Raw genomic sequence first — 24,636 nt, 5'->3', positions numbered from 1 at the left:
TAATTATCTATACAGCTCAGGTGCTGGTGTTACAGTGCAATATAGAGTAAAGATATATATATATATAAACTTAAAAGCATCAGTGTACTGAAGTGTCTTCACTCCCATGAGGTGCTGGCCCAAGTAAAGCAAGAATATATAATGAAAAATGTATTTTGTAGCCACACTACACTCTCACTCTCACTACTGTGTCTTCATCAGGTAGCCATGGCAAGTGAGAGTCTGGCTACAAAATCAACTTTTCATATATATAAATTCAGTACACTTAACCTCTTAATTTGGAAGGTTCATCTTGTTCACTGCAGACTCCTGTACAAACTTGCATCAACTTGTTATAGTATTCAGTGAATCAGTTTGAGTCAGACTGAGTAGTTTATTCCCAATAGACATACTTGCTTTTGTTATGTACGCAATGTTATGGTTTTTTTTTGGTTTGTTTTTCACTGATTCTTCTTTGCCCTTTATTGTTTATGTGAATTACCTTTCATGTCTGCGAAATGTGTGAAAGATTATTCCTTAAAAGTAGCAACAAGCATCACAACAGATCATGCATTAATTTAAAAAACAACAACACTTGCTTATAAGCAAAAATCTACATTTCCAAAAAAACAAAACAAAACAAAAAAAACAGGAACCGCATTTGGTATACACTGATAACGTTAAAGCATAACACTAAGCAAAGGGGAATTTTATTAATTTAGTGAATGTTTTTAAATCAAGAGCCTTCTTGGTATGTTAAGAACTTCTACAACTTAAACTGAAAAACAATGTATTTGAAGGCATCCACAGCAACAACTGGCACTTAAACAGTGTTACCATTTCATAAAGAACATGTTAAAAATCTCCAATGTAACATTGCCAAAAACGGTATTGCTTTTGGCAAGTCTGCATACCTTAGGTAGAGGATTTTTTTTTTTGCTTGCAAAAGAGCAGCCAGGCTTGTGGCTACAAGCTCAGAACTGATTGCAACACATTCGACAGCATTAGCCCATTTTACTCAGAAAGTTAGGTAAAAAAAAACACAGCCAGGAAACAGGAAATGTATAGAGTGATGATAGCAAGTGAGGAAATAAGGGCACAATGGCATTATGCCTTCTTTTCATCAAGGTAAAGGCCAACGAGGACACTGCAAAATGGTCCCACATCTGTTTGTACTCTTTACATTGGCTGCAAATGGTAAGTCTTTTTAAATATTAGTATATTTGTTGTTTGCATACGTATATATTACTCTTTACTGAACTTTAAAAAAATGTTATTTTAAAAACCTGCTCAGCTAAGATGTGGGCGTTGCTTCATGTGCCGTAAGCCTGTGTAGTATTTTGTTTGTTTGTTTTTGCTTTGCTTTTATTTTTTGGGGACATTTAACTTTTTTTAAAGCCTGTTTTAGTAGTTGAGTATAGAATATGTAACATTTTAATAAAGTATATGTCTGCATTTTCTTTGTCTTCAAACATGGAGGATGAGTGATGATAAAACAGAAACACAGCAACTGCAGGATTTATTTTAATAGAAATTGTTTATATCAGTTACATCCTATGATGATTGTTATGTGTTTCTGGAGGAATAATTAACAAGATAACTTTACCATCAATGTTTCTGAATAGGAATCTAACTCAAAGATTTAAAGATTGGAGACTGTGTCCTGCTGAAGAAAAATGTTATACTGTAATCTTATTAGCACTGCACAAATAATTTACTTCATTCCAGAAAATACGAGCGTCACATTTACTCACACCCTTGTAGTTAGTACTTCGTAAACCTTCCTCTGGCATGAATTACACTGACAAGATGCCTCCTGTAGGCATCCAGTATACAGGGAAGAAAGTATTTGATCCCCTGCTGATTTTGTACGTTTGCCCACTGACAAAGAAATGATCAGTCTATAAATTTAATGGTAGGTGTATTTTAACAGTGAGAGACAGAATAACAACAAAAAAATCCAGAAAAACGCATTTCAAAAAAGTTATAAATTGATTTGCATGTTAATGAGGGAATTAAATATTTGATCCCCTATCAATCAGCAAGATTTCTGGCTCCCAGGTGTCTTTTATACAGGTAACGAGCTGAGATTAGGAGCACTCTCTTAAAGGGAGTGCTCCTAATCTCAGCTCGTTACCTGTATAAAAGACACCTGTCCACAGAAGCAATCAATCAATCAGATTCCAAACTCTCCACCATGGCCAAGACCAAAGAGCTGTCCAAGGATGTCAGGGACAAGACTGTAGACCTACACAAGGCTGGAATGGGCTACAAGACCATCACCAAGCAGCTTGGTGAGAAGGTGACAACAGTTGGTGCGATTATTCGCAAATGGAAGAAACACAAAATAACTGTCAGTCTCCCTTGGTCTGGGGCTCCATGCAAGATCTCACCTCGTGGAGTTTCAATGATCATGAGAACGGTGAGGAATCAGCCCAGAACTACACGGGAGGATCTTTATAATGATCTCAAGGCAGCTGGGACCATAGTCACCAAGAAAACAATTGGTAACACACTACGCCGTGAAGGACTGAAATCCTGCAGCGCCCGCAAGGTCCCCCTGCTCAAGAAAGCACATGTACAGGCCCGTCTGAAGTTTGCCAATGAACATCTGAATGATTCAGAGGAGAACTGGGTGAAAGTGTTGTGGTCAGATGAGACCAAAATCGAGCTCTTTGGCATCAACTCAACTCACCGTGTTTGGAGGAGGAGGAATGACCCCAAGAACACCATCCCCACCATCAAACATGGAGGTGGAAACATTATGCTTTGGGGGTGTTTTTCTGCTAAGGGGACAGGACAACTGCACCGCATCAAAGGGACGATGGACGGGGCCATGTACCGTCAAATCGTGGGTGAGAACCTCCTTCCCTCAGCCAGGGCATTGAAAATGGGTCGTGGATGGGTATTCCAGCATGACAATGACCCAAAACACACAGCCAAGGCAACAAAGGAGTGGCTCAAGAAGAAGCTCATCAAGGTCCTGGAGTGGCCTAGCCAGTCTCCAGACCTTAATCCCATAGACAATCTGTGGAGGGAGCTGTGGTCATCCTCAGAAGAGGCTTCTTCCTTGCAACCTGGCATGCAACCCAAGTGACATTGAATGGTAGTTTTCAACACTTTATAGCCTCCAGCTGTTGCCTTTGGATTTATGTTTGCCTTTTGTGTCTTATTCCTAGCAGGGTTGCCACTATATCAGTAGCCTTACATTTCTTAATCATGGAAAGATAGTGGAAAGTGGTAGATTCAGCTTTTTGTAAATTATGTTATAGTCATTCTCCAACTTTTGGAGGTCATAGACCATTTGCTTGCAATCTTCCAAACTCTCTGACCTTAACCATGATGATGCATGCTACTACTGAATGTCTTCTGTGTGTCACCTTTTACACCCCTGGGAACAGAGAACCTTCAGAGGCCTCTATACAGTTCCAGTATACTGTTGTAGATTTGTTTATGTTGGATTATATATAAAGGACCATTTAGAGGTCTCAGTAAATGCGACCCTCATATTTTCTGGAATGCAAAGTTAATACAAATGAATACACTTTCTGTCTTCATACGTTACAGTATCTGCCCTAACCTGTGTTCCATGAATCCCTGTTGTAGTTGCTCACACATGTAGTCACACTCAATGACAGTAACTCGATTAATCATCGCTCCCCATGGCTGTTTTCAAACTACTTTTTTAAACAATTTGCAAATAATAATTTAAATCAAATATGCTTTTTTAACTTATACCACCCTCTGCAATGGTTTTATTGATCAATGAATCCGTCCTTATTTTTTATATTTTGAAAAGGCGATTCTGCAACAATGACTATGAATCAGTTTGCTGATATCTCTGGTATACAATCAACAACAACACTAGCAATTATAAAAACATATGCACAATAATATTGCACATTCAATTCAATCAAGACACAAAGGGAATCCAAAATGAACATAAGTTTATACTGAAAAAATGGTTTTGTTTTATTTATTGCATTTTTGATATAATGGTTACAAATAGTCTATTTACAGTAATAATATTCATCACAATATTCAAATAAACAAGTAGTAGTTACTCACGTTAAGCATCAATAAAATACTGTTTATATTGTTATATTGTTTATATTAATATTTCTATGAAGTATAACTGCATGCCAGGCACTTTAGAAACATTACCATTATTTTCATTTATAAAATAAGATATGAATGCCTCGTTTTCACTGCCGAAGGGACCATATTTGTGTTTGTTTTTGTTTTGTTCCAAAGGATGGGTGTGCTCTTCTAGAACCTATAATTATTATTAATATAATTATTATTACTGTTATTGTTATCATCATCAAGATATGTGCTAGTAGATATGCCTTCCTGTAACTTATTGAGTTTGTGGCTTTTAAATGGCACAATTTGACTCCCATAACTTATTACTCTTACTACAGATTTGTATAGTATAACTGCAAACATTATACACAAACATTATAAACAGTATAAATCAGCTGCCCAGTGCAATGTCTAAGACACAAAAAATTGTTCACTGTCAAGGGTCAGGAACATGAATCCAATGTCTTGGGTCAGCTTCTTGTTTCTAAATAGACAAATAAGTGTAATAAAATAGGCAGAGGAAAGGGGCTGAAAAGAGGATATAATAGAATGGAAACAAGTAACATCCTCACAAAGCATGTCCTGAAAACATTGCCAGTGTTAAAATATCATAGCTGATAAACCATAGCAAAGACTAATTAATTATTGTGAGAAATATGTGACATACAGCAGATTTTATTCTCATCAGAAAGCTTCAATTTTTCCCACAATGCCCTTCTCAAGCTATGTTAAATTGATAGGAAAATAAGTACATCGAGCTCTTAGCATTAAGGGGAAGGTTTCATTGCAGAGGGATATGAGCATTAGAACATGCTTACAATCTGAGATTCTGTTGTGGCTACACTATATTGAAAGTGAAAACATCAAAACATTGTTAAAAAAAAGTATACATATGTATTTTATGTATATAACTTAATTCCACAGAAAACTATTCGAACATGAAAGATAGAATTAAATGTTTAAGTTAAATTACCGATGTGCGGTCCGCTAGTCTACACGGGGCGACTGGCCCACTTAGGGATCGACCGGCCCACCAAACCTAAAATTGCCCGGTGGCCAGTCTGCCTATGGTTATTAGTGTAGTACTTTGAACTGCCCATCAAATCTTCATATCTTTGAAATGATTTAATTCTTAACCCTGTGTTCCTCAAGCTATAAGTTCCTTACAAACACAATCCGCCAGTGTTGTGTCATTTCTAGTACAGATATAGTAAACATTCTCAATTCCATTAAATTAGGAATACATGTTTCCATGAAGATTGTTTGTGCAAGTGACTGATATTCAGATATAATTGTGTTAATGTATTTGTAGTCTAGTTATCTAGCCTAGTAAATTTGGGTATTCATCTCGTAACAAAGGCAGTCAAAAACTTGGAGATGGTTGAAAACCAATAATTTTACTGCCATTCTGGAATCCTTCGAAAACAATGTCCTGATGGAAAATAAATCATGGTATAAATAACATAAACCAAAACATACACCTTTCCATGGGTGTTCTAAATTTAATCAATACATGACCAATGTTAAAGAGTTCCAAATCAAAACTTCCCTTCAGGTGAAAATGTCCACGGATAATCTTTGCCACAGGTGCAACCTAGGGGCAGCAGACACCTTCATGTCATTTGGGAATGTCCTTCTATCCAAAGTTTTTAGCAATTTGTAACTACATTTTGCTTGTGGGGCTGACAGCTGTGAAGAAAGCCATTTTGAAGGGCTGGATGGAGCCTGGAATCATTTATAACACTGGCAACATTATTTTCTAGATGTTAAACTTTTGGTGAGGTCGACAGCAAGATTGCACCAGGCTAGTGCAACTACACTGTCTGTTTGGTCTACAGCAGTGTTACTCACTATTTTGTGTAAGGGGGCCACTTTGGGTCCACACAGATTTGCCATCTTCAGTGTTGTTTTATTTTTTCTTCCCATATGATCATTGATCAATTGAGAGGAAAATGAAAAGAATAATCAAATCAAATTGATCTACAGCACACATATGTAAATCATACATGCACACATAATATGCTATCACATACATAACACCCATATTAAGGGTTACCTCAATAGTCTGATGAGCGATATTGTCCCTTCTTGACTGAATCCATTCTGAATGTATAGCTTGTTGTTGTTATCCTCATTAGGGAGTCCAGATGTGCATTAGTCAGTCTGTTTCTTTATTTTTGTTTCACAATGTTCATAGTGGAAAATGTCGCTTCACATGAAAGAGTACTGCGGATGTCACCTTTTACACACACTGCTTCAGAAGTGGGTACCCTACACTCCAACACACTCACAAATGCATCATAGCATAACTGTTGCAGTATATCTGGATGGGCTGTGGCGACTGCTCTGAGTTTGGGGAAATGAGCAAACTGTCTGTCAGGTATGAACAGTGCGGTGATTTTGTTTTGGAATGCTATGGCCACACGCAGGATGTCGCCAGGAGTTTTTGCATTCCCTTGGAGCTGGAGATTCACCGTGTTCAGGTGGCAGCCTTAAACTCCACTGCGGGTTCTCCAGCTCTGGCTCATCTCTCCTCTTGCTGGCAAAAAAATTATGGATTTGAGGGAGGAGACTGAGAAATCTTTCCAGAACTCTGACGCCATCTCACCTCATTGTGCAATATCGAGTCACCATATTCTGTCTGGTATTCCTCCAGCACCTTGCAGAATTGCTGGTGATTCAGTCCCCTCGCAATAACAAAGTTAACCTCACATCACATTCTGTAAGTCACAGTCTTCGAGTTTAGCTCTTTCTCATCAGTCCCTTCTCCTTCTCTTGCATGTTTGGGACACAGTTAGTGCACACAGATCCCAGATTTGACCAGTCAATATTTTTCTCCTGCAAAAAGTGCTTTCAGAATATCCTTTCCTCTTGTTTGTCATTGAAGGGGCAGTAAACATAAAAGTTCCTCTCTGAACGAGTCATTTTGAGCACAGTTCTGTAGTTTTCTATTAGCGGGTGGGTCAAAGTTTTGATTTAATCCGGCCCTTTCTCTTAGCCACCGGAGCATGCTTTTTGTCTTTCACCACAATCATCCTTCAGATTTTCCTGGTTCTCTTGTGGTTGTTTATTCATAGCTGTCACGTTGTTCTCCAGCTCTTCCCCTCCATTTTCATTGTCAACAGATTTACGTTTCTTTTTAACAATAAATCGATCCATGCCTACCTGATTGCAAAACTAGCTTGTTGCAAAACTAGCTTGTTGCAAAACTAGCTTGTTGCAAAAGTACCTCGTAGCTGATAGCGAGGCCGGCGTCAGTCAGCTGCTCGTTCTACTTGGACTCGGTCTTTCTGTAGATGCGCTACTGCTGTCTACTGGATGGTCTAGGCAACAATTGGTATTCAATTAAGTGATTCAGGCTTGATTGAAAGTGTATGATTGTACCATTTTATGGATGGAAAATAGGTTTATCCTCACAAACCGCCAAGGGCCACACAGGGGTCTACAGCGATATTTTTTTATCAAAACTTCAATATAAGTGTTGGACCCTCAATTGTCTAGTTTTATACATTTTTATATTTCATTTTGTTTCTCTGGTAGTCTTTTTTTTTTGGTCTAGAATAACTGCTCTGCTTTTTTCATGTGATTTTGGCTTGGGGGCAATCTGCATATGTGCCGATTTCAATTCTATTCCACAAGGGAATTTGTCTGCTCTATAGAGCTGTATAAGATTGTCTTCTAGTGCTCCATGCTGCCTAATTATTTTAATATTACACTGTTTTTGTTTTACAAATTTAAACTTTTTTGCCTTCAATAACTTGGTTTTGTTTTACAATTTTACAAAGACTGTATGCTTTTTATGAGTTATGTGGCTATACCTTACAATTTAAAAATGCATGGTTGAGCTTTGGAGAAATCTGTAATCATAAATATAATGTGTATTGTTATAATTAAGACAAATATATTTTCTGATATACTGTAATACATCTCAAACTATACTGATACTATATTTGATTACATACACAGTTCATTTACAATATTACTTTTTCCATAAGGGTAAAGTTTGATTAGTATTGTAACCAGATTGGGGAATACTTTAAAATTGTATAAAGTGTCTTATCTTTGTACATTTTAGATATACTTCTCTTGTATTCCAGTGTATTGTGAAGATGGTGAATCCTACAGAACAGATCCTACTACCATCATCGCTGAGGGATCCACAGATTTTGAAAGTCAGTTAAGTAATTGATTTTGTTTTTTAATAATAAATAATTATTTTCATACTATATATGGTACCTGCTTTTTATTTTGTAAATCTTTTGTTTGTGTCAAAATAGTTTTTCTCTTTAAGAGGTATACCTTTTGCAAGGGAATTGCCTGAAGTTTGAATATCAGGCCCAAAATCTTGAACTGGATGCAAGATGAGATCAGGAGCTAGTGAAAGGAGCGGATAGTGGAGTATAATGTGCAAATCGAGGCAGAGAGAAAACCAGATGAGTAGCCAAGTACTGTATGACCTGGAGCAAGCAGGAAGGGTTGGATTCGGCTCAGGAAGAATCAGCAGGTTGCGTGTCAGTCTGTGGATATGCTGAGTGTAGGAGATGCTATGCGGGGGCCCAGAGAGAGAACAGGAGGGGACCAGGGCAGAGCCTGGGGTACACCTGTGAGGAGAGGTTGGGGTGTGGACAAAGAACTTCACCATGTCACTTGGTAGGAGGTAGGAGGAGAACCAGGTCAGTGAGGCAGAAGAGGAGGATGGAGTGATCTACGGTGTCAAAGGCTGCAGAGAGCTCAAGGAGGATTAGGGCTGAGGAGAGGGAGGCCCCCGAGCACAGAGTTAATGTGTGCACATGTGGCGACAGCCCAAGGATCTCCACGTCCCTGAATGCCTGATTCTGGCAATTCCATAATGATGTGGGACGCATTTTCCTGGCATGGCCTGGGTCCACTCAGTCCATTAGAAGGTAGAGTTTATACAGAGTGATGCAACACTGTCCTGTGCAATCATCTGCTTCCTATGATGTGGCATTCTCTTCTGAGAGGGGTGTTTTTCAGGATGACAATGCTCCAGTCCTTAGCGCACATGTTGTCAATGTGTGGTTTGAAGAGCATGAGGAAGAAGTCACCCATCTTCCATGGCCCTCCCAATTGTCAAATTTCAGTCCCATAGAGCATTTGTGGGACTCTCTGGAGAGACACCTGTGGCAGTGATTTATGCCTCCATCAAACCTGTGTATTGGAGGAATACCTTGTGGAAAAATACTTGCAGATTCCTACAGGACAGTTCCAAACCTTGGAACATCATATCCATGTTGTCCTGGCTGCAACTGATGGTTCAAGTGACATTTTGTTGGTGTTTCCATTTTGTTGTCCAAATATGGCATATAGCAGAATATAGCTGCCATAATAATGTTAATTTTAAGTGTATTTTAACTATTCTGCATTCAAATGTCTGACTTATTTTGAATGTCCATTTTGTAAGGTCTAGGAACGACAGAAGCTGGCAGTGTTGAAGACACTTCTACTACAGATTTTCCAGATGAAGATGATGAATTGAGTCTATACATAATTATTGTTCCTGTCCTACTTTTGCTCTTAATAGTGATGTCTTTAATAGCAATTGTTATCTGGAAGTGGAAGAAGAACAAAAATATTGGTAAGTTGTTTTACATTTAGTTCTTAACTACTAATTAAATGAACAGAGATGCAACTCTTATCCTGAGGAGCACAGTCCTACAGGAAAGATAGATACCTGCAAATGGCCATTTTTGTTTGTAATAATTAAACAAATAATTTATCCAGTATCACTTGGACATGCTAAGATAGACTTTTTTTTTTTTTTTAATATTGTCTCACCTGCTAATAGAAAACTACAAACTTGTACTTAGTGGCAGTTTTTGTTTTCCAGATGCATTTTTATTTGCTAGTAGTGGGTCAAATGTTTTGTTTTAATCCAGGCCCTTCAGCACAAAATAATTTTTAAAGGGATTGGAGCCAATTTGAATACAGCACATAGATTTAGAACAGAAGCATTACTAATACTTTTTAAAGTTCACATATTTGGTTAATATCACTCAATTTTCTCTTTGTTTATTGGATATATCCCTATAATTCTCTCTGTACTGCAAGCACTGTTCAAGCACTGCAGAGTTTTGTCCCGTGAGAGCACGGGGGAGGGGGGGGTTTGCGGCTGAGTTTTTCCCATTTGGGTGCGCCCCGCAAGGCCGGGGCCCCAGGCAATGCCTGGGATGCCTACCCCCTTGCATGCTGCATGCATGCTGTGCTGACACTGCAGAGCGATACTGGCAGATGATAGGAAAGACGATGAGGTTGCACATGGAGGGAAAAATTCCAAAAGGTATGCATATGGAAATCATGACCAATCCAGGACAGAACTGAGTCATGCTTTTCATTTCTAAATTTGCATGGGAGGAGGTAGAACTAGCTGTCAGCAGCTATCTCTCACCTGGCCAACATGAAGCTCTGAAAAAGCTCACCTATACAGGGAGTGTAAATCTTAAATTTTGTTTGGATCGTGGGCTAATACAGCACACACTGGTAAGCAGTACTCCTGGCCTCTAGTAGAAGCTTCACAGATGCAAATTGGTGCATATGTTTGGAATGACAAAAGATGCTCAATCTACAGGAAATACTTGGTGACATCTAAGATCTCATCTCAGGTCTGGCTCACAGACAGGTGTTTGTATAGATTTTTCAGTTTTTTCAGTTTTCAGTTTGTTATCCAGGAAAAAGAAGAGTATTGTCTTGGAAAGTAAGACATTAATAATGTGATTATTACCCTAATATACCCAAAGCTGTTTGGAGTGATTCATGCCCAGAAATTGAAATTGAAATGAAATTGAAACTGAAGAAATTGAGCAATGGAAAACCCCAGCTAACATGTAATGTAGTGCCCAATAACTAATAAACTCTATGGGACAATGCAAGTAATATAAACTGAACTTAATTTACTTTCACTGTTATATTTAACTTTTTAATTATTTATTTTTAGCTTATGATAAAGAAGATAAATATTTATCAGGCTGCAATGCTGAAAAGATTCCAAGGTAAGAACATTTAACTACAATTTGAAATGGGTGAGAATACATTTAACTCTTGTTATAGCATCCTTATTCTTATGAACATTCCTGTATTATGCTGTTACATGGACTCTTCAGGCTCCATATAAATTATTATTATTATTATTATTATTATTATTATTATTATTATTATTATTTATTTATTTATTAGCAGACACCCTTACCCAGGGTGACTTACAAGATATAAGCACAATACAAAGTGCAAAAATATAGTGCAGTTCAAACCATAAAACATTACAAATTCCAATTTACAAAAGTATATACAATATGTGTGTCACGTTTCATGGGAGGACTCAGGAACTGGGGAGTTAAGGACCCAGGTGCAGCGCTCGTAGAGGTGGCTGACAGAATAAAAGGGCTAGGCAAGGACGTGGTCAAGGTCACTGGCAATGGTCAAAATCAAGAAGGCTGAGTAAGACACAGGACTAGGACTGAGAGAGAGACAGCGAGCAAGGCATTAGGCACACAAGGCTTGGTGATGCAGGTTGCACTGACGACACTTCGCCCAGAGTGAGGGCAGTGAGGGGTTTATGAAGGGAAGCAGAAACTGGGAAGGCAGGTGCAGGGCCAATGGGAGAAGAGGAAAGAAACAGGAGTGCACAAGGGTGTGGAGGAATGTTAATTGGAAGAGAAGGGAAAGGCAGGGGAACAATGGCGGCCTCTAGTGGGCAAAGAGGGTCAGGGCTAGGGAACTGTGTCAATATGAGGTCTTACATCCTGGATTGTAAAAGCCGAATGCAGACAAGATGTTAGGTCACAGTCAAGGGCCAAGACTCTCCAGTACAATTTAACAAGAGGTACTTGTATTCACAAATGAAAACTGGTTTGGTAGCCCAAAATGAAAATAACTTTTTAAATATGTATATAGTAGATGTAACAGTATTTAACTTCTGTGCTAACCCAGGTATTATTGCTGCTTCTATCTACTACTGTGTCACAAGTTTATTAATGTGTGACAATGGGTGACAAAGGATGGTGAATTCAAAGTTTCAAACTATTACAAAAATTAAGTAACTTAAGATATAAATAAATCAATACATCCATTTCACTTTTAAAATTAATTAATAACAAATATAAAATGATAAATCTAGTTTGCTAGGATTCAGAAAGCATACAAGTCTGATAAACACAAACATTTACCATCCTCTTCCTGCATCCGCAAACTATAATGAACAATGAATCTAAAAAAACTGCAACACCACGCCCTATACTTAATATTTTCCCTGTAATTACATAATTGCTGCATCATTAAAACCCATAAAGACACCCTGCAGGTAAAAACAACCTGTGAACCATTAAAGTGGCTGTCAAATTTTCTGGATAAAAACCCCACTGTAGAAGACTGTGAATGTGTATTAAAATGAAGACCAATGAGCATTTCACAGAAGTTAAAGATAAAGTAATAAAAATGCATAGATTAGGAAAGGTGTACAAAATAATATCCAATTTCAGTGTACCATTTATAATTCAGTAATATGAGAGCATTGGTCAGGGGTCTGAATACTTTTGATACTTCTCTAAATATTAACAAAGACAAGTTACATATAATGTATGCAATATTTCCTATATTGTGCAGCTGGTTTAATGTGAATTCATTATAGATCACGTGTCTGTTCTGCTGTAGTCATTTTCTAGGTATTAATATTGCCATCTTCTTTCTTTTCTAAGCCCCATGTTTGAAGATGATGTTCCCTCTGTGCTTGAATTAGAAATGGAAGACCTGGAAAAATGGATGATAAAAAAAGACTGTAAGTAAAACATTATGAATAAAAAGGTGACATTTTCAGGGGTAGTTTCATAGTTATTTTTAAGAACAACATGTTTATTATCAAAACTCCTCCTGGAACCTGTTAATTCAACTTCTACGTGATTGTTTTAGTGTCAACAGCATAGAATAAATACAACATTGATGTCCGATAATTATTTAAACCGAAACCATACCAGGTCACTCACGTACATCTTGCCTCTCAAGTACACTCTTGCAGGCCTAATCTATGCCTGACATGTTTTTTTTGTAATATGATCGAATGCAGCATCCATGACATGCAGAAGGGTGGCATGCTGATAAAGTTGATGATTGTAAACCTTCCACCTCCAAGTAGAGAAAAACTCCTCAACAGGATTGAGGAAAGGCTCGTATGGTGGGCGGTATATTACAATGAATTGCTGCTTTACTGTGAACCACTCTCACACCGCAGCAGCATGATGGAAGCTAACATTGTCCACGCAATGGCTTATGTGACCTCCTGATCAGCTTGAACAAGGTTATTGTGTAGCTCATCTTGAAAATTCAGTAGATGTGTGAAACTATATGACCCAAGAAATGGCCTACCTGCCATCAAGCACACATGGTGATGTTGCTGCGATGCTGCCCTTGGACTTGAGTTGTTCCACGCTGGCTAAAGATATTCCTGCCACATCTTCATGTTTTGACCAAGTTGAAGCCAGCCTCATCAACAAAAAATTATCTGTGCTGATTACTGATTTACTTATCCATATCATTATCAGTATTACAGTATCTATACCAAACTCACATTTTCATGCTATCATAAGAACATAAGAACTGTACCTGTGTATGCAGCTCAATTCCAGTATACTGAGGGATGGATATAGTGTTCTTACCTGAACGTGTTTCACTCTGGGATTATTTATTTTAAAAGGCACCAAGTAAGTTTGTTTCATAATTACTTGGTGCTTTTGTAGAATACGAGAAAATGTAGGTAGACTGATAGTGTTCACACCTTCATAAACATTGTTGTGTGCAACAATGCGTCACTGGATTTCAGTGAAGGTCAGTATCATTCTGTACATGGAGCATCTCAACTACAGCCATCTCCAGTTGATCAGTGACTAATCGACTGTGGCCACCACTGCATGCCTTTCTCAATTCTGAGTACAATATGAGAGAGCAGAGAGCGAGCACTCAAAACAGCAGTGCACGAGAACTCAGACGTATCCAGGAGTGATTGTACTACAGGCCTACCTCCAAGAAGTGAAGCAAAAACAACAGCTACGCACATAGGAGTATTTCTAATATGCCTTTTTCTATAGCCATGCATTGTATGTTTATCATGGCTAGATCCAACGATCATAATGATAATTATAAATGCATTACATGCCTAAAAAATGACACTATAACTGACATGCACACAGTACTCACCTTGAATGAAACCTGGTTAAGACCAGACGACACTGTTCCATTAGTAGAAGCCTCCCTTAATGACTTCTCTTACTGCCAGAAAGCCCGTACATCAGGCTGTGGTGGGGACCTAGCCACCATCTACCACACAGACCTTCACTGCTACTAAAACCTTAAATAATCAACAAGTGTAATTTAGGCTTCATCTTCCTCTTCAGCTTACAGCTGTTTATAGGCCACCAGGCCTATATTCCATATATCCCATTTTGTGGAATGTAGAGATCTATCCAATTAGGCCATAAACTCATTATTTTGGGGGACTTTTAACATACATGTTGATATGAAAGATGATCCCCTTACTGTTAGTTTCCTGTCCCTATTGGAGTCTGTAGGCTTTACTCAGCAGGTCTAGTTATTACCCATGGGGTAGATATCCATAACTTAATAAAATAACCCCAAAACCAGACGATTTCTGACCACTGCCTTATTACATTTGAGCTGCTTGGAATAGTGACGGACACACAGGAGAGGAACATAAAATCTCGTTGCCTAAATCCTACTGCTATTACTAAATGTACAACTCTGGAGAAGAACTACAAAAAACCCCACCAGAGGGAAAACCACAGCCAAAACTTTCTGATCTTCTTGCTGCTGTAACATAATTATACTATGAGGCAACAATTAGGCCACCATTGTGGACCCCCAGAGACTGAATGTCTCCTATAACAATCCGCCATCCATAGGAGTTTTTGGTTTTCTCTCTTGCCAAATGGTTTATTTTATTTTATTAAATAAATTGTTTATGGTTTATTTATTTATTTACTTATTTTGTTGTATGTCTATCAATCTGTAAAGCATTCTGTGTCTACCCTGTGAAGGGCGCTATACAAATTAAAGTTGATTGTTTGATTGATTGATTGATTGGCCACCACCGCCTCGACGTCGCCCTCACCCTCCCCTTTGCCCATCATCTTGTTCTGCAGCCTACTCTATGTTGTCACAAAATGCATGCAGTCTACACAGCCTAATATGTGGTGATATCAGTTGTACTTTATCAATAACAGGTTGAGTGAGGCCTTTTGGAAAAACAGACGTAAGCATTTGAGATATGTATTAATGACCGAGCAACTAATTAATTGTGAAGGTTATGTACAATTTTGTCATTTGTATGTAATCAAATGCAAACGTGTCTGTGGTTTCTGCAAACAAATCTCTAGACCTCAGTCCAAGAGAGAATATTTGTTATGAACTGAAAAAAGCAGTCCAAAAGCACAAGCCATGCAACCTGTCAAAACTGATTTCTTGATCCTAGGTATCTTATCTTTAACACATGTTCCTCTTCACCCATTTTCAGGAATTCAAGTAATTGAAATAAGATAGATGTGTTTGATTTTAATCCTTTATAAAATCACAGTAAACTGGAGAATGCACTAATTAAGGATATTTTAATATCTTCTTCGTTGCAGCCAAGGATGAAGATTTAGAATCTGGAAAGGAAACTAATATGGATTCCAGGTAAGAATGTCTTGAACATTTATTTTATATTAACTCAGAAACTGCAATAATGCACTTAAAATAATCCAATTTAAGTATATTATTAATTGTATTTTATTAATAATAATTATTATTAATGATTTAATTATTATTTGTTACAGTTTTGTCCCCCTAATCTAATAACACTTCTATAAAATGTTATGAGATGTTACTAATAGTACTTTATTGTGTATTGTGTATTTAGTATTAAGCATATATATTTCATTATTTATTTGTTTCATTTTTATAGATTATTATTACTTTATGCATTATGTGGATTTGTCCCATACACTTGAATGGGGAAAGATGGATAAAAAGTAACTACTTATTTTGACTAATTATAAAAAATATCAAACCATTCTAGGATTTTTAATAAAGACAACTATTATATTATGCAATATCAAATAGTGTTGGTATTGTTCTTGTAATTTAAATCATTAGTAATTTTGATTCCCTGGGCTGATTTTGTTTTGCAGTGATACACACATATACTAACTATAAGTACTGTAATTCTCTGTCATATTGCCTATTTATCACAATTTTATAGAAAGTTGAAAACATAAACTTTCCTTTGGCTTGTGCCAGTATTAAAGCAGTTCAGTAAAACTTGGTACATGGAAACTACATCACAAATTCTCTATATGAATGGAAATTGATACCCTTTAGCTTTCCTGCAGATGGAACTGGGTGCCACTGAATCCAGTCCTATGAGCCAATCTGGTAAATGTACATGTACATGTTCAGGGATGTGGATCCATCCATTAAGGGGATTCACATTTCATCTTGATGAGGTAACAAAGGACTTGGTGGACATACAGCTCTGGTTTTACTATTTATATGTATGTGTTTGGGTGAAATTAACATTTTTGTTTTATTCTATAAACTACTGACAACATTTCTCCCAAATTCCAAATAAAAATATGAATGGAATGGAATGGCTGCCATACATGTAGAGATGCTGATTTAAGAAAAAAATGCAGTGGTCTCTTAATTTTTTCCAGAGCTGTATTCTGTGTTGTGTTGCTTTTTAATTATGAGATGACTCATTTATCAGTTTATCACATTTGTTTCCTGCACAGAACAGAAATAAACTGCCTAGCCAGTAGGTTCAGCCAAGCCCCGCTTCCGTCAAGAGTTTCAAAGACTTCCTTTCCAAATAATAATAAACATAATAACATAACACAGTTCATCCCTGAGTATTTCATAAACAAGAAGAGTATATACATTTTTACTCATAACAGGTGTCATTATCAGCAACATACAAAACAAATTACCTGCATAGATCAAATGTAAAACAGTGCTTAGACTCTGAGCTCAGGCCCCTCTGCATCACAGAATATAATTGCTCAATATGCAGTATGCAAATAAAAAAATAATAATAATTAAAAAAAAAATATATATATATATATATATACAGTGAGGGAAAAAGGTATTTGATCCCCTGCTGATTTTGTACGTTTGCCCACTGACAAATGATCAGTCTATAATTTTAATGGAGGTGAATTTTAACAGTGAGAGACAGAATAACAACAAAAAAATCCAGAAAAACGCATTTCAAAAAAGTTATAAATTGATTTGCATGTTAATGAGGGAAATAAGTATTTGACCCCTTCGACTTAGTACTTGGTGGCAAAACCCTTGTTGGCAATCACAGAGGTCAGACGTTTTTTGTAGTTGGCCACCAGGTTTGCACACATCTCAGGAGGGATTTTGTCCCACTCCTCTTTGCAGATCCTCTCCAAGTCATTAAGGTTTCGAGGCTGACATTTGGCAACTCGAACCTTCAGCTCCATTCACAGATTTTCTATGGGATTAAGGTCTGGAGACTGGCTAGGCCACTCCAGGACCTTAATGTGCTTCTTCTTGAGCCACTCCTTTGTTGCCTTGGCTGTGTGTTTTGGGTCATTGTCATGCTGGAATACCTCACTAGGTTCTCACCCAAGATTTAAAGGTACATGGCCCCATCCATCGTCCCTTTGATGCAGTGCAGTTGTCCTGTCCCCTTAGCAGAAAAACACCCCCAAAGCATAATGTTTCCACCTCCATGTTTGATGGTGGGGATGGTGTTCTTGGGGTCATTCCTTCTCCTCCAAACACGGCGAGTTGAGTTGATGCCAAAGAGCTTGATTTTGGTCTCATCTGACCACAACACTTTCACCCAGTTCTCCTCTGAATCATTCAGATGTTCATTGTCAAACTTCAGACGGGCCTGTACATGTGCTTTCTTGAGCAGGAGGACCTTGCGGGCACGGCAGGATTTCAGTCCTTCACGGCGTAGTGTGTTACCAATTGTTTTCTTGGTGACTATGGTCCCAGCTGCCTTGAGATCATTAACAAGATCCTCCCGTGTAGTTCTGGGCTGATTCCTCACCGTTCTCATGTTCATTGAAACTCCACGAGGTGAGATCTTGCATGGAGACCCAGACCAAGGGAGACTGACAGTTATTTTGTGTTTCTTCCATTTGCGAATAATCGCACCAACTGTTGTCACCTTCTCACCAAGCTGCTTGGCGATGGTCTTGTAGCCCATTCCAGCCTTGTGTAGGTCTACAATCTTGTCCCTGACATCCTTGGACAGCTCATTGGTCTTGGCCATGGTGGAGAGTTTGGAATCTGATTGATTGATTGCTTCTGTGGACAGGTGTCTTTTATACAGGTAACGAGCTGAGATTAGGAGCAGTCCCTTTAAGAGAGTACTCCTAATCTCAGCTCGTTACCTGTATAAAAGACACCTGGGAGCCAGAAATCTTGCTGATTGATAGGGGATCAAATACTTATTTCCCTCATTAACATGCAAATCAATGTATAACTTTTATGAAATGCGTTTTTCTGGATTTGTTTGTTGTTGTTCTGTCTCTCACTGTTAAAATACACCTACCATTAAAATTATAGACTGATCATTTCTTTGTCAGTGGGCAAAAATACAAAATCAGCAGGGGATCAAATACTTTTTTCCCTCACTGTATATATACACTCACCTAAAGGATTATTAGGAACACCATACTAATACTGTGTTTGACCCCCTTTCGCCTTCAGAACTGCCTTAATTCTACGTGGCATTGATTCAACAAGGTGCTGAAAGCATTCTTTAGAAATGTTGGCCCATATTGATAGGATAGCATCTTGCAGTTGATGGAGATTTGTGGGATGCACATCCAGGGCACGAAGCTCCCGTTCCACCACATCCCAAAGATGCTCTATTGGGTTGAGATCTGGTGACTGTGGGGGCCAGTTTAGTACAGTGAACTCATTGTCATGTTCAAGAAACCAATTTGAAATGATTCGACCTTTGTTACATGGTGCATTATCCTGCTGGAAGTAGCCATCAGAGGATGGGTACATGGTCAGAAACAATGCTCAGGTAGGCCGTGGCATTTAAACGATGCCCAATTGGCACTAAGGGGCCTAAAGTGTGCCAAGAAAACATCCCCCACACCATTACACCACCACCACCAGCCTGCACAGTGGTAACAAGGCATGATGGATCCATGTTCTCATTCTGCTTACGACAAATTCTGACTCTACCATCTGAATGTCTCAACAGAAATCGAGACTCATCAGACCAGGCAACACTTTTCCAGTCTTCAACTGTCCAATTTTGGTGAGCTTGTGCAAATTGTAGCCTCTTTTTCCTATTTGTAGTGGAGATGAGTGGTACCCGGTGGGGTCTTCTGCTGTTGTAGCCCATCTGCCTCAAGGTTGTACGTGTTGTGGCTTCACAAATGCTTTGCTGCATACCTCGGTTGTAACGAGTGGTTATTTCAGTCAAAGTTGCTCTTCTATCAGCTTGAATCAGTCGGCCCATTCTCCTCTGACCTCTAGCATCAACAAGGCATATATATATACACTCACCTAAAGGATTATTAGGAACACCTGTTCAATTTCTCGTTAATGCAATTATCTAACCAACCAATCACATGGCAGTTGCTTCAATGCATTTAGGGGTGCGGTCCTGGTCAAGACAATCTCCTGAACTCCAAACTGAATGTCTGAATGGGAAAGAAAGGTGATTTAAGCAATTTTGAGCGTGGCATGGTTGTTGGTGCCAGACGGGCCGGTCTGAGTATTTCACAATCTGCTCAGTTACTGGGATTTTCACGCACAACCATTTCTAGGGTTTACAAAGAATGGTGTGAAAAGGGAAAAACATCCAGTATGCGGCAGTCCTGTGGGCGAAAATGCCTTGTTGATGCTAGAGGCCAGAGGAGAATGGGCCGACTGATTCAAGCTGATAGAAGAGCAACTTTGACTGAAATAACCACTCGTTACAACCGAGGTATGCAGCAAAGCATTTGTGAAGCCACAACACGTACAACCTTGAGGCGGATGGGCTACAACAGCAGAAGACCCCACCGGGTACCACTCATCTCCACTACAAATAGGAAAAAGAGGCTACAATTTGCACAAGCTCACCAAAATTGGACAGTTGAAGACTGGAAAAGTGTTGCCTGGTCTGATGAGTCTCGATTTCTGTTGAGACATTCAGATGGTAGAGTCAGAATTTGGCGTAAACAGAATGAGAACATGGATCCATCATGCCTTGTTACCACTGTGCAGGCTGGTGGTGGTGGTGTAATGGTGTGGGGGATGTTTTCTTGGCACACTTTAGGCCCCTTAGTGCCAATTGGGCATCGTTTAAATGCCACGGCCTACCTGAGCATTGTTTCTGACCATGTCCATCCCTTTATGACCACCATGTACCCATCCTCTGATGGCTACTTCCAGCAGGATGATGCACCATGTCGCAAAGGTCGAATCATTTCAAATTGGTTTCTTGAACATGACAATGAGTTCACTGTACTAAACTGGCCCCCACAGTCACCAGATCTCAACCCAATAGAGCATCTTTGGGATGTGGTGGAACGGGAGCTTCGTGCCCTGGATGTGCATCCCACAAATCTCCATCAACTGCAAGATGCTATCCTATCAATATGGGCCAACATTTCTAAAGAATGCTTTCAGCACCTTGTTGAATCAATGCCACGTAGAATTAAGGCAGTTCTGAAGGCGAAAGGGGGTCAAACACAGTATTAGTATGGTGTTCCTAATAATCCTTTAGGTGAGTGTATATATAAATGTACACAGCCCTGGTCATAGTGTTAAAATGTATTTTCATATAAAATTTGTTTCTGCAAAGTTCATACATTTTTATATAAATTCATTTATTAACAGAAACAAACAAGGAAATAATTTGTTTTATCACGCTTGTGTTTTTGTCTCGGTAAAGCATCTTTTGCATTTTTTCCCATAATGGAACAGACACCTCGTTGTTCTTTGACAAGAGGTTTATTATTAGATTATGAGGTCACGCTCTGCAATACATGCAGAGGGTAGCTCAAACCCCTGTGCCTGCCCTTATAAACGCTGTGTTATGTGTGACTACAGGTCCAACCTCCCTACCAGTAGTTCACCTATCCCTACACGTTCACCCTACATGATCACCTAAATAAACCAATAAAATATACACAATTACACTTCCGGGGCTACCACCCTGACACCCTACAATATACACCGATCAGCCATAACATTATGACCACTGACAGGTGAAGTGAATAACACTGATAATCTCGTTATCATGGCACCTGTCAGTGGGTGGGATATATTAGGCACCACGTGAAAATTTTGTCCTCAAAGTTGATGTGTTAGAAGCAGGAAAAATGGGCAAGCGTAAGGATCTGAGCGACTTTGACAAGGGCCAAATTGTGATGGCTAGACGACTGGGTCAGAGCATCTCCAAAACTGCAGCTCTTGTGGGGTGTTCCCGGTCTGCAGTGGTCAGTACCTATCAAAAGTGGTCCAAGGAAGGAAAAGCGGTGAACCAGCGACAGGGTCATGGGCGGCCAAGGCTCATTGATGCACGTGGGGAGCGAAGGCTGGCCCTTGTGGTCCAATCCAACAAACGAGCTACTGAAGCTCAAATTGCTGAAAAAGTTAATGTTGGTCCTGATAGAAAGGTGTCAGAACACACAGTGCATCGCAGTTTGTTGCGTATGGGGCTGCGTAGCCGCAGACCAGTCAGGGTGCCCATGCTGACCCCTGTCCACTGCCGAAAGCGCCTACAATGGGCACGTGAGCATCAGAACTGGACCACGGAGCAATGGAAGAAGGTGGCCTGGTCTGATGAATCACCAGTTCAAGGTGTTGACTTGGCCTCCAAATTCCCAAGATCTCAATCCAATCGAGCGTCTGTGGGATGTGCTGGACAAACAAGTCTGATCCATGGAGGCCCCACCTCGCAACTTACAGGACTTAAAGGATCTGCTGCTAACGTCTTGGTGCCAGATACCACAGCACACCTTCAGAGGTCTAGTGGAGTCCATGCCTCGACGGGTCAGGGCTGTTTTTGGCGGCAAAAGGGGGACCTACACAATATTAGGCAGATGGTCATAATGTTATGGCTGATCAGTGTATACACAGCATATTTGAAATGTAGTTTCCATGTATCAAGTTGTATATAAATAGCTTTTATACTAATTGAGTTATGAAACTATGACAAAAAAAAGTTTTTATCAAAATATACATTTTCACATTCCCATAAAATTCAGATTAGTGGGTTTATTGACATGAAAGTTAAACAATTTATTATCAGTATATGTATATGTACCATACATGTCTCTCACACCACTTCAGTATAAGCCCTGGGAACCAAATAATGTATGTGTTAGTAGAGACCAAATATGTCAGGAACCACCAGAATCACACTTCTTCAGCCTACCTTGCCTCTCCTTGCATTCTGACAATCAACTGGCACAAATATCAACACAAGCTCAGGCTTAGTTTTGTCTATCCAAATATGTCTAGAGAACTTAGGCTTTGGTGGGATGGTGGGAACAAAGCATATTTTCTACCATCAGATTATGGAGTAATATAAATTAATGTATTACTGTACTTTCATACTACAACTGTATTATTACTGTGTTACTGACCATGTTGCCATACAACCTACATACAATATATTTTATAAATATAGATTTTCACTCATATCATGTGCCATGTATGTATGATAAAAGTATATTTTTAATTATCTATTTTTATAACCAAATATGAATGTAACAGTTTAATCATAGTATTATTATGAATATTATGATATTTTTGGTACTGTTAATTAGTAATGTTTCGTGTGTACCTTATCAATATGTGTTTTAAGAATACACATTGGGACAATTACAAGTGTTTTTGCAAACATCAGAATCCTTTTTGTTAGGGTTTTATTGCTTTGTTTCTCAATCCACTACATATTTTGACTGCTTCAGTGCTCTTTAAAATCCCCTGCCAAGGCAATCTGCACAATTGCTTTTTCTGTTTCAACCCAACATGTGTTTGTTTTGATACCAGATAACTTAGGTTGTTTTTGCTCCTATTGATTTGGTACCAGGAAAGGTTTTCCCTCCATTTTTTAATTTGATCTAACCCTGTATTTTCTACACACCTGCCTGTCACTAGTTAGCGAATATAACAGGTGAACAAAGTACACAGTAAAGGAGCATAAAAGACATGTAAAACACATGCAAAACATTTAACGGTTGTTAAGTGAAGCAAAGAATCAAAAATAAAAGAATCAGACAATAACATGTGAGCCATTATTACATAATTCCTCCATTATATTGGGCTATATAGATACTCTTCATACATTTTAATGTGTTTTATGACAATGAACACAAATATTTTGATTGTCATTTTCTTTGTATCCTTTATTAGAGATGAGTTACAGTACAATCCTCTTATTTTTAATACATCTTTAAAGAGTATTAGCATTGTGTATCTGTTTATGTAAAGGTGTTTGTGTGAAATTATAAGTATTGTCTGTTTATTTCCTTTCCACAGAGATCAATGAAGACAATTGGCAGGTGTCTTTGTTTTCCTAATTTGTAGAACTGCAGAACAAGATGATTGTAGCTCGGTAACGGCACCTATGCTCATCAGGACTCCTGCTCTGTTGATTACTGTGTTCTGCAAATCTTCTAAAGAACACAGTGGTTTGTCATTTATGTTATTTAATAATAATAGACAACAATTATTTAAAACAGCAATGTACTGAAATAAACAGTGCAACCCAGTTATAAGACTGTTCCTCAAGTACTTGATTTGTGCTCTGGTTAATTGAATTTAGCCTAAAATGAATGTGTTGTTAATTTTGTAAAGTATTATATCTACTTTATTTGTTAAAAACAGTATTGTTAAAGACTTTTGACTTGCTTTAAGAATGTCTTGCATGGTCAGTTTTCTCTTGCATAACTAGAAATGTGATGTATATTTGACATTTTTGTTTAGAACCCCTTTGTTAGGGACATTTTAGCAATAGAATGAAGGTTGTGTTCATCATTTTAAACTGTTTTTCTTTTCTCTGACACTGTATCAAAATGTACAACTAAAAGCAACCTTCCAATTAATGAATTAATTAATTACCTGACCTCATATTCATGTTACTAGACATTTAGATGTCTAGATGTTTAACGGTCTCATCTCACTGCATGGTTTGTCATTTCATTTACTTTGAGGTAAGGGGTGGCCACTCCCGGGGCAGTGCAGTTGACAGGACAGAGCGGGGGCATGGGCAGTGAACAGGGGGCGAAAATGGAAAGGATGTTTGTTTGAAATCCTCACTGCCTCCTCCTGCCTGCACTACTCACTGGTTGTTTGTCCGTGCATTTTATGTATTTTAAAACCTTTTCAACTGTTTGTATTTTAATTTATAAAAAAACTAAAATAAACTTTTAAAACTGTAAACCGTCTGGCTGCTCACTCCCGCAGAGCTGCTCCCCTCTTTCTCACCCCGTGGCACCCCCGCCGAGGTCCCGGCTGCTACACAACTTTAAATGTGTTGCATGTGTGGTCAGAGCACACGCTTGGATTCAAACC

The 24,636-nt window shown here is 38.6% G+C and overlaps 1 protein-coding gene across 2 annotated transcripts; it reads left to right on the top strand.

Annotated features, from left to right (window-relative positions):
• Positions 1-1,029: 1,029 nt before the first annotated feature.
• On the top strand, positions 1,030-24,504 carry tmem154 (transmembrane protein 154). 2 transcript variants are annotated; one of them, XR_010821187.1, is made up of 8 exons: positions 1,030-1,176; positions 8,163-8,237; positions 9,488-9,661; positions 11,018-11,072; positions 12,774-12,853; positions 15,711-15,759; positions 16,455-16,568; positions 23,602-24,504. XR_010821187.1 is itself a non-coding variant. In XM_066718468.1 (7 exons), exons 1-7 carry the CDS (start codon positions 1,089-1,091, stop codon positions 23,609-23,611), a joined length of 531 nt encoding a protein of 176 aa, XP_066574565.1. In that variant the 5' UTR covers positions 1,030-1,088; the 3' UTR covers positions 23,612-24,504. The 2 variants fall into 2 exon arrangements, 1 of the variants encoding a protein (XP_066574565.1); XM_066718468.1 differs by lacking the exon at positions 16,455-16,568.
• Positions 24,505-24,636: the final 132 nt, after the last annotated feature.

The sequence above is a fragment of the Amia ocellicauda genome, chromosome 12, assembly GCF_036373705.1.
Source record: "Amia ocellicauda isolate fAmiCal2 chromosome 12, fAmiCal2.hap1, whole genome shotgun sequence".
In the NCBI taxonomy this organism is placed as follows: domain Eukaryota; kingdom Metazoa; phylum Chordata; class Actinopteri; order Amiiformes; family Amiidae; genus Amia; species Amia ocellicauda.
This window is presented reverse-complemented; position numbering and strand designations above follow the sequence as displayed.

Bases quoted from the DNA above. Each gene is read 5' to 3' on its own strand.
- tmem154 (XM_066718468.1), top strand. From the start codon at position 1,089: ATGCCTTCTTTTCATCAAGGTAAAGGCCAACGAGGACACTGCAAAATG. The intron at 1,177-8,162 runs GTAAGTCTTTTT...CTTGTATTCCAG, and splicing joins CTTTACATTGGCTGCAAATG to TGTATTGTGAAGATGGTGAA. The intron at 8,238-9,487 runs GTCAGTTAAGTA...CCATTTTGTAAG, and splicing joins GGGATCCACAGATTTTGAAA to GTCTAGGAACGACAGAAGCT.